Below are 11,479 nucleotides of genomic sequence, written 5' to 3'. Positions count from 1 at the left end.
GAAACCATTGATTGTCGGTGGCGATGGATTCATCGACACTGAAGGCGGAGGATCGGTTAAGTCGGCGGCAAATATGGTGTTGTAAATTGGATCCAAGAAGTGTGTAGAGTGAGAGGGATGTGAAGCTCTGAATCGCAGAATGAATGAGAGAGAGGGAGGAGGAGGGGAAAGGACAGCACTTGGGTGACATAATGTCACCGTGACATTAAATCTGGGTCACACAACACACATTGTCATTTGCATCTGGGCCACACAACACATCTATGAGTACATTTATGTGGCCCAGATTTAATGTCACGGTGACATTAATGTCACCCAAGTATTTTCCGAGGGGAAAGGTTTGAGTTATGAGAAGTTTGTTTGGAGTTTGGCTAAAATTTTGGATCAGATAGCATCTTCACTTGTCTTTTAGTGGATTTGAATTTCAAATGAAAAAATTTCCCTCCTATTGCATGAAAGCTAAATTTGGCTAAAAAGGTGATATTTGAGTTTTTGTGATGTATAGGTAGATGACCTAGAAATTTGACACTTGTCAAAATCTACCCAAAATGAAACCTACAATAGTCTAATATTAAGATTAAGATTCCTCTAAAAACTATATTTTATTGCATATGAATTCACTTTATAATTACAAGTTAGTCACTCCATTTTCATTGGCAACGGACAACAACTTGCAGCCGCATTTTCAGTTGAGGTTGAACTGTTGAATACAAAGACACCATTACGCATTATTTTTCATTTTCAATTTTGGGTTCTATTTTCTAGAAGGAAAAAATCATGGGTTCTATTTTAAAAAATTAATAAATAAAACAAAATGAAACATTATTCAAATTAACCAAATCAAATATATTTACATATCATTACCTTTTAATTTTTAAGCTTAATTGTAGTTTTATCCCCTCTATTATAACTCACAAAATCGGCATATATTTTATTATCCTCTAGATCTGGTCTCATAGCTTTTCAGACTCACAATTAAATATAAACTAAAAATAATTTTTTTTGTCATTTCATATTTATCAACTATAAATTCAATCCGCTTATATGAGAATACACATGTCTCTTTTAACTTAACCAACGTTCTGGATCGAATTCAGTCTTGGGCATGCATGCAACAACGTTAAAACTCTTAAAAAGAGTTTGCCGCCCATTTAGGTCTCACAACTTCGCAGTTGCGTGGGAAAGATGCCCACTTTACACCGAAAACTACAAATTCAATCCGCTGTTAGTTTATCCTCTAACCACCGTAAGAATATCCGATGTCAACTCACCTATGATCAATTATCAAGTGCTTTTTATGAAACCAGGTCTTATCATCTCAAATAAGTAGGCACCTCCACATAGTAGCGGTATTCAACAAAACTTCAAGTTACCAAAACATTTTCCTAAGAAAAATATCACGTAAATTAATTGTATCGGTTCTGAAATCTGAAGCATGAAGGTCACAATTACAAAGTAGGCGTCAACTGAAACAACTTGCCGTTGACAAGTGGGGAAAACGTTAGTGGAGGTAATGGGTGGTGAAATTTCAACCATTTCAAAAACAAAATATCTTTTTGCACCTTTGAATGAAATACACCTAGTGAGAAAAGAAAGAGATCGATGAGATTTGAGAGCAAATTTATTAACGAAATAGAGGTATAAAATAAATTAAAAAAAATCATATTAGTGTGAAATGCATGTTATCGACAAAATATTGTGCTCCTACACTGAAAAACATTTTGACATATAATAATGTTATTGTAATTTTAAGGCAGCCAAATTAATTGGTCAAAGAGTTTCTAGATTTTGACTCCTCTTCATCATATTCTATATATATAGTTTCCCACTCATTTGAAAAACCAAAATTGTGACAAATTAAGATAAAGGATATATAATGATGATAAATTCTATGAACATCAAACTATGGTTTCTTAATTTGATTATCTTGTTTTCTATGCTACTTTCTATGACACATGGGAGACGAATTAATCCAGAGTTTAGAGTGAAAGCAGTTAACCTTGGTGGTTGGTTGGTTACTGAAGGTTGGATGAAACCTTCTCTCTTTGATGCCATTCCAAATAAAGACTTCTTGGTTAGTAGTTACTTGCATTTCTTTCTTTTTTGGGGATAATATTTGTTTTTAAGTTATATACTATTTTGATAATTTTACAAACTAATGATTATGAATATCCGCGGCTATGGATAGCAAAATATTTGTATCTATATTCATTAACTAACATATAGTTGAAATATCTTCTTTTTTTTTATCGCGGGTACTCGTAATTTACTCGACTCTGCTTGTGGCGGGTTTCATCTATGTTCCCATCCCTAATCTTGAATGAATTTAAAATTTTTATACTATGAATATTTATGTGATAAGCCAAAAGTTACATTAATTGGTAGTGAAAGTGATTTAAAGGTCTTTTATTAATCTTTTTTTTTTTTGAGGGGGTCTTTTATTCATCTTTGTAAAGTAGGTCGGGTGGTGGTAAATAATGACATTTTTGATACTATTTTTTTCATTTTATATTTTTTCAATACTTTTATATATAGGATGGAGCTGGTCTTCAATTCAAATCAGTGACAACAAAGAAGTATTTATGTGCAGAGTCTGGAGGAGGAACTATCCTTGTTGCAAACCGCTCAAGTGCTTCTGGTTGGGAAACATTTAAAGTAAGAATTAATTGCAACTCAATTTCATTAAAAAGTTAGTGCATATATATTACTATATAGTTTAAATATACTCCTCATATTTGATTATTTTGTGTATTGCAGTTGTGGAGAATAAACAAAGAAACTTTCAGATTTAGGGTGTTTAACAAACAATTTGTGGGGTTGGATGGATACAACGTTGTTGCTGTTTCTAATTCTTCTATTGATTCTGAAACTTTCCATATTGTTAAGGAAAATGATAATTCCACCCGCGTTCGAATCAAAGCTTCCAATGGATACTTCTTACAGGTGATCATATATGTCATTCTAATTATAATATTGCCAATAACAATAACAAAAAATAAAAAATAAAATTCTTCTAGAAAAATATAGTCTCAAACAAGTTGAAATTACACAAATTATGTTGTTGGTGTATTGGTATGACCTATATAGTGTTTTTAAATTGCAACTGTTTTTGCAATAATTGTGACGCTACAAACTTTGATATTGTGGCAAAATGCGAACAAATGCTGTCAATGCAGACACAATTATGGTTGCAACAATGTATTAAAAATATTTATTTATATCTTAGCAACAACTATGTGTGTGAAGGCCGCAATTTAGATGTCTCATGGAAGCAAAACATGACTTTGCTAAATTAAAACATAAAAGACAAAGTTAAAGTGTGAACCGTATATTGCTCAATAATCACAACATGGTCAAACCCCCGTCGAACCTCAGCTATGATACCACTATTGGGCAATGAGAGGGTCCAGGAGATCAACACATCAAGAGAGTGAGAGACACACAACCTCTCATACCCAAAACCTTAAACCAATGGGTTTATGAGCAATAACAGATCCAGAAATACTGACTTGCGGGGGCAAAATTTATATGATATTGTTTTTCTCAAGACACAAAAAAGCGTAGGACCGGCCCTGCCTCTAACCTATAAAAGTGTTCCACATTCACTTTTCCATATAATGTGTGACATATTACTCACACTTTATATACGACTAATTACCTAAATAAAACTCATTTATTATTTATTTTTGGTGTTTCTCTTCCATATATGTGGTGAACATAATTAAAATGAAAATTGTGACTTGCAGGCAAAAACAGAAAATCTGGTGACAGCTGATATTTCAAAGGTTAGAGGATGGAAAGATGATGATCCAACCGTTTTTGTAATGACCATTGCTGCAAGATTGCAAGGTGATTTCCAAATAACAAATGGTTATGGGCCTATAAAAGCTGCACAAGTTATGAAGGTAGGCACAAGACATAAATCCCCATGTATACATATTATTGTCTAGGTGTTAAGTTTCATTATAATGTGATATGATATACGAGTAAAGATTTTTTTTTTTCTTAACAAGACCTAGCTTAATTAAAAAATTCAATATTAATTATTAATTTGGACATCTTTATCAAAGTTTAAACCTAAAACCTCATAATTATGTTTGTGAATCATGGTTTGCAATTTCATATATGGGAAAGAAAAAAAAGACCCGTACCTACATTTTTTTAAAGCTGGTCGTCTTGATATTATTTATATAACCAATAATTATAGTACTAGATATCTACATTTCTTTTAAGAAATTAAGATCACCTTAACCCCTAATTTAGGCATGTTAGCTTGCAAAAAAAAAAAAAAAAAACATGTCTCTTATTTAAAGTATATTTCACATTTTTATGTGTAAATTCTCTTTGTTGAGCATTTTTGGTTGATATTTCAAGTAATTTTTGTTAGATATATATAGGTATCTCCTATATGTGAAAAATTAAGGGTTAATTAAGTTTTTAGTCCCTATAAATATTCACAGTTTTGTTTTTAGTCTCTATAAAATAAAATTACACTTTTTAGTCCCTGTGACATTTTCTTTAAGCATTTTAGGGACCAAAACTGTTGATGGAAATTTTTTAAGTAGGGACTAAACTTACAAGGTCGCTATTTTATAGGGACTAGAAACATAATTAACCCAACGAAAAATTAACATTTAAAATTTTGGGTTAAATATGTTTTTGGTCCCTATAAATATACCAATTTTTCGTTTTAATCCCTCTAAAAAATTTCTTCAACTTTTAGTCCCTATAAAATTTTCAATCACTACTTTTGGTTTCTATTTTTAAGTTAATTTTAGTACTTTTTTTAATGAAATTGTGCAAAAATGTGTAGAATATTGTAAAAATATTTCCCAAATAAAATTAGAATTTTTTAACAAAACATAAATTTAATATGAATTTTTAACCATAAAAAAATAAAAATTCATATTAAATTCATGTTTTGTTAAAAAATTCTAAATTTTTTTTGGGAGAGATTCTTATAATATTATGAATTTTTTGAAAAATTTTATTCAAAAATATGAATTATACATATGAGTTTACTTTAAATGAGGGACCAAAAGTGAAGATGGAAAATTTTTGAGGGACTAAAAGTTGAAGGAAAATTTTAAAGGGACTAAAATGAAAAGTTTGTATATTTATTTATAGAGAGAAAAAACATATTTAACCCTAAAATTTAAAGTTTATTGATTCTCACATATGTGGCCTTTGGACGCAATCCAAACCTGGAAACATGAATCGATCCAATCACCCTTTCAGAAAATTTAATTAAAGAGACAATTGTCGTCTCTTGAAAAATGGTAAATGTAAATCTCTAGTGTTCTCTAAACTCTAACGTCTTCTTACTAGTTGATAGAATAAAGTTTGAGAAACACTTGTGTGGACCAGGACCAAATAATTTTGGTTTGGTCACACACATAAGTTTTTTCTTTCTCTCTCTTCTCTTATCTCTTCTCCATTTTCTCTCTCTTCTCTCTTCTCTCTCTTCTCTTTTTTCTCTTTGTGTGACCAAAGACCACTTGTATGGACCAGGACCACACAAGATTTTCTCATAAAGTTTATCGCGTGAAAATTCTTTAGATAAGCAATCTGGTTAATTTGTTGTTCCTCCTATTTCTAAGTGGAGAGTGAATTATATATGTTCTGTCCTAGAGCCAATAGAGTCTAGTGGGGTGTTCATGGAGGGCCAGGTGGCTTTGAGTGGCAATTTTTCGAGCGTCTCTATCAAGTGGTGATCTTCTCTTGTCTCTCCCCGATCTGGTGTGTATACCATAAATCTTTTACATAAAAACAATTTTTATTTTTAATAATTGTCACACAAAATGATGATTGGTAGATAATTTATACAATTGAATGATTTGATTCTTAGTATTAATTCTTTTACAAATGATAATTTTTTTTACTTGTACAAATGACACTCGTTAGCAGCATGAATTTTTATTTATTTTACTTTTCTTTTTATGTTTATGTTCAAGTTTATCAAATTTGAGATACGTGGCAATTAGCAAGTTGCATTGTGCTTAATTGATTATTTTTATTTTTATTTATTAAGGATCATTGGAGCAGTTTTATAGTTGAAGATGATTTCAAGTTCATAGCTAGAAATGGATTAAATGCAGTTAGAATTCCAGTGGGTTGGTGGATAACAAGTGACCCTACTCCACCATGGCCTTACGTCGGAGGTTCCTTACACGCACTAGACAATGCCTTCTCATGGGCCAAGTAAGTTCATTAACTAACTATAAGTCGGTTATGGTATTTTAAAGTGATTGCTCAATAACTCCTTCAAATTGCTCAATCGATGATTTGGATCGTCATATTTTATGAGTAAACTGCGATCGAGTTGTAACTTCCGATGATTGTTTCTTTCTTTTTTAAAATGCGAACAATTTGAAGACATTGCAGAGAAATTGTCGTAATTTTATTCTGCTTTAGATGGATTCTAAACTCAATGGTTTGATTTCATTGGTTAAGCATATTAACTTATTTACCTTGTGGTGAATCATGTTATTTTTTTAAAAGCTAATGTAGTTTTACAAAATCACGGTGGTTTTCCATGATTTTTACAAATTCACCATAAAGCTAAACATCTTAGTAATATTGTTGATTAGGTCTTTTTTGGCATTCTCAAATTTACAAATAGCTTGATTAATGATGAATTTTGCAAGTTAACATAACATTGTAACAAGTGGTATCCTTATAAAAATTTATATGCAGAAAATATGGATTGAAAATCATTATTGATCTTCATGCTGCACCTGGTTCTCAAAATGGCTTTCAACATAGCTCTTCAAGAGATGGTTCACAAGAATGGGGACAATCAGATGAAAATATTCAGCAAACAGTTGATGTTATAAGCTTCCTAACAGCAAGGTTAATACATATAGTATTTGCACATTGATTCATAATAATCCACACATTATATGTTACGATTTTCGAATTGATGATTTACCACATGTGTCCTATATTTCTATGTGTCGCAGGTATACGAAAAACCCTAGTCTATATGCAGTTGAACTCTTAAATGAACCCCTCTCTCCTGGTGTAACCCTAGAGACCTTAAACAAGTACTACAAGGCTGGTTACGGCGCGGTGCGTAAACACTCCACCACTACCTATGTGGTTATGTCAAATAGACTAGGAATCTCAGAACCCAAGGAACTCTTTCCTCTTGCCAATGGCCTTATGAGGTCTGTAATTGATGTTCACTACTACAACATCTTCAATGATTTGTTTGAAAACATGTCTGCTCAACAGAACATTGATTTTATTTACAACAATCGTTCATCGGAGTTGAATTTTATTACAACATCGAATGGTCCTCTTACTTTCGTCGGTAAGTCTTAAATTTTTTCATTATAATTCTCCATATAAATATGGTTTGATTTCAATCATCATTTTAAAATATCTTAAAAATAGTTATTTTAATTACAATCAAATAGTTTATATATATATTAATTTTACAAATTCAATAGACATCAATTGATCAAATACACAATTTGTCAACATTGGACATTCAAAGATACAATGATATACAATATTTTAAAATATTTATGTTGTATTGATTTATGAAAGATACAAAATTTTATGTCATCAAAGTTTTTGTGCTTATCTATCTTGTTTTTAAAATGGATCAATTTTGAATTCAAGGTGAATGGGTTTCTGATTGGCGAGTCAAAGATGCAACAAAAGAGGACTTCCAAAGATTTGGCAAAGCACAAATGGATGTTTTTGGTCAAGCAACATTTGGTTGGTCTTACTGGGCTTTTAAGAATGCAAACCAACATTGGAGTCTTGAATGGATGATTAATAATGGTTACATCAAGCTTTAGAAAGATGTCTCTTTAATTAGACCCAAAAATAAAGCTAGCTTGTTTTGGTGATGTAATTTTGATCTCTTTTGTGATCGGTTCTTTGTGATCTGCATGGTGACAATTATTTAAATAAAGAACAATTATTTAAGTCAGGATTTTAACAACAATGATTGATACAATGTTGAACTATTGAATAAGTCATTTTGTAGAGAAGAAGATAAAAGATGAACTGAATCTTATTCCAATCTATATTATCAAAGAGTAAAAACAACAGAATTTATAGAAGGCTATAACAACTCTATAGCTCATCCATACAGCTTCACCTATTGTGAACTAGTGAGAAGAAGCTTCCACTTGCTTAGTTGGAAATCCTTGAGATATATCCTTTTCCTTATTCTCAGCAATTGGATCTTTAATTCTCTCATCACTGTGATAGTTTAATATGGTGTGTAAGAACAATTATTTAATAAAGAACAACAAAATTTATAGTTAGCCCTATAAAATCGGAATAGGAATGTGTGATTTCCATGTTTTAATACTAGGATTAATCATTGTTGCTCTTATAACAAAATTAATTGTATTTTGGTCCTCATATTTTATCATGCTCACATAAATAGTTCTTTCTTTTTTAAAATTGAACATTTTTATTCTCATGCATCACATTTTTTCTAGTTTTGGTCCCAACCATATATCTTTTGGCCTAAAAATGGTGATGTTGGCCTAAAAAATCCCAAATGTTTGCCTTAATCCCAATTTTTTTTTTCAGCCCAATAAAATAATCACACTTTTTAGTCCTCAAATAATGATCACGCAAGCAATTATAATTCTAGTTGTAACATCAACACATTTTTTGAAAGTTTTTTTTTTTTTTTGCAGACATACATGTTTAGAATATCATAGAATGTTTGTTCACAGAAATGAATTCAAAATTTTATTTCTATATTCAGATATTTGCTAAGTTAAATTTTATGAAAAGCATCCCATGTTATAAAAATCTAATTTATGTGTCAAGAAAAGAAATAAACATAAATTTTAAGAAAATTGTAATTGAATATTTTTGTATTCCTTTTAATTTATAAATTGTGTTCTAATAGTAACTTTGTTACATGTGCTTTTAATTTTATTTTCGTTTAAAAAAATTAAAATTAGAAATTATCATTAATTAGTGTATTTTAAGAAGGCAAACTAGCTCAATGAAATTAACACCGAGGATAATTGAATCTAAGATTTTTAGATGAACAAAGTTCAATGTCTCAAGCGAACACCAACAAATCAACTGAAACGCGTTGAAAATTATTAATTAATTAAAGTGATATTAAAATAATTTTACAACTTTTAAAAAAAATAAAAAAAATAAAAAAATAAATAATTTTACAAGGTGAATACCTAAACACTGAATTTTTTTTCCTAGACAAATAGCTTTCCAAGACAGAAGTGAAAATCATGTGTTGCAAAACCTTACCACGGGTCAGTTTCCTGTTGTTGTTGTTGAAGTTTCTGTTGTTGAGCATTCAGTTTGTCTATTTTCTGTTGTAACTTGTCATTACGTATCCTTATCTGATCATTGGTGAGTCGTCTTCTGAAACACAAAAATGGCATAATGGCGCAGAAATGTGAAACTGAAGTCTCAAAAGAAGGTTGTGTATATCCAAATTATCTCACCATTAGTAGTTATTTATATCATTGGATGATTGCTAGTTGTTACTTACTCTACAATTAGATTATACCTATTGTCTTATTCATACTTAGCCGCCTAACTTGACGTTTCAATGGTTAATTTTATATGAAATAAGATTGTAAGAGCAGCTTACCTCAATAATCATCCAAACAAGTGTTGCCAATAATATTTTCGTTGGAAAACAATATTTTATTTGGTAGCCAATGCATGTGTTGCTTATCGTGGATGAATCGTTCTTTTAATATTCGAAGATGAGCGTATGATGCTATTGCCAAGGTATAAGGTGACGCTTAACATGGTGACGTTAAAGTATGACACCATCGTCGGTGCTATATTAAGTATTATCGTTATATTATCTATGCATATCTTCAGTGGTGTGTGTACATGTTGTTGCTAGTAATTTACTTCAAAGAAATACACATTTTACCTGCCCAAAGTAATCTGCTGGAGATTTTTGAGGATTTTGCTGCAAACTTGTTCCATGCAAGGAATTTTACCGAAGATATCACATTTGCAGAAAAATCATGAGTGGAGTTGGATAGTTCAACAAGTTTGAGTTAAAAGATTAAAAGAGTTGAGGATTTTAAGATATAGATTTTAAGTCATGACGAGGAAAAAATACTAACATAATAATTAACATATTTAACATTTATCATTAATAAATAATAATAATAATAATAATAATAATAAGGATAAATTACACTCACCTCCCTTAAGGTATGTTAATATGTCACTTACACCCCCTCTATTTTCACAAATAACACTAATCTCCCTTCATTGTAACAGTGTTAAACCGGTATCTCCTTTAATATAAGAAAAAAACATGTTGTGGAAAACCTATTAATGCCCTTATCCTTTTTAATGTAAAAGTTTCAAATTTTGGGGTAAATTTGGTCTTTTTCCTTACATGTTGTGGAAAACCTATTAATGCCCTTATCCTTTTTAATGCAAACATCTCATATTTTGTGGTCAATCTGGTCTTTTTCCTTAAATTTCTAATATGATGACATCACTTAACTGAAACATCAATTAAAAATATCATTATTTTCAATATTGATATTCCCAATCTTTTTGGGGGGCAAACTCAAATTTAAATTTCAAATTTCAAAACTCTTTTATATGAGATTCAACACAATACCCATCTATCTGGTTTTCTCTTTCTCTCACTTTTTCTCACATGTCTTTCTTCATTTCATTCATTTTTCTAATCATCATTTTATTTTCTTACGAAAAAATATATGTTTTCTTTATAGATGAAGAACACAATAAAGAAAGAAGATGGGTAAGGCAACAATAGCATCTTTATTTTTTCTTTGCAATTTTTTTTTCATGTCCTTCATGAAATAATCTTCACCTGAGTTTACTTTTTTTTTTTTCCAGGTACATGTACATCAAAAATTCTACTGTACAACATACCAATCATTCAAATCCAAACTATTAGTGATGTGATATTCTTCTTCTTCTTGATGTCCTTTTCTTTTCAAACTTTCTAATCTCTATCTTCTCTTTAATTGATTTTGCAGAAAACTTGAAGTGCTGTAAAAAAAATATACTATGAACAATTTTTCAGATCTACAAGTTCATTTGATGTTTAAAGTGTCTAAAATTTACCCTTTTCTTTATCTAACATGTACCTTTTCATTATTTGTATTTACATTTAACTACAATTTTTTGATCTAGAAATGTTGCAAGAAAGTTGAATGGAGTTCATTTCTCTTTATCAAACTACAAACAAAGAAAAGAGACAAGTAAGTAAACGATGAACGATGAACGATGAGAATTACTAAATCACTAATTGGTTTAATAGATCAATCCTCAACAAAATAAATTCTGAAAAATCTTATGCACGGTTAAGAAACAACTTCATAAGAAAATATATCATTTGTGTATTGTTTATCTATTTTCTGTGTCCTTCGATCTAATGTTTTTCCTTTGAATAGCAGAATTGAAGAGATGAGATATAAGTGGAAAGAGTTAAGTGTGGCCATTGAAGGTTCTGTTCCAGATG

The 11,479-nt window shown here is 30.4% G+C and overlaps 1 protein-coding gene and 1 long non-coding RNA gene across 2 annotated transcripts; one reads left to right on the top strand and one right to left on the bottom strand.

Moving 5' to 3' along the window:
- The first annotated feature begins 1,312 nt into the window (after positions 1–1,312).
- LOC146922622 (putative glucan 1,3-beta-glucosidase A) lies at positions 1,313–7,941 on the top strand. Its single transcript, XM_085715457.1, has 8 exons — positions 1,313–2,074; positions 2,536–2,655; positions 2,758–2,943; positions 3,747–3,905; positions 6,032–6,201; positions 6,697–6,852; positions 6,963–7,315; positions 7,630–7,941. Exons 1-8 carry the CDS (start codon positions 1,877–1,879, stop codon positions 7,809–7,811), a joined length of 1,524 nt encoding a protein of 507 aa, XP_085571583.1. The 5' UTR covers positions 1,313–1,876; the 3' UTR covers positions 7,812–7,941.
- A 70-nt stretch (positions 7,942–8,011) lies between these two features.
- On the bottom strand, positions 8,012–9,444 carry LOC146922621 (uncharacterized). Its single transcript, XR_015012537.1, has 2 exons — positions 9,256–9,444; positions 8,012–8,220 (listed from the first exon to the last, which is right to left on the bottom strand). It is a non-coding gene; the product is annotated as an uncharacterized LOC146922621 (long non-coding RNA).
- Positions 9,445–11,479: the final 2,035 nt, after the last annotated feature.

The sequence above is a fragment of the Medicago sativa genome, chromosome 5 (genome assembly GCF_051527215.1).
Source record: "Medicago sativa cultivar Bolivia chromosome 5, Bolivia_mono, whole genome shotgun sequence".
Lineage (NCBI taxonomy): Eukaryota > Viridiplantae > Streptophyta > Magnoliopsida > Fabales > Fabaceae > Medicago > Medicago sativa.
The sequence above is the reverse complement of the archived record's forward strand: the minus strand, read 5'-3'. Positions and strand labels throughout refer to the sequence as shown.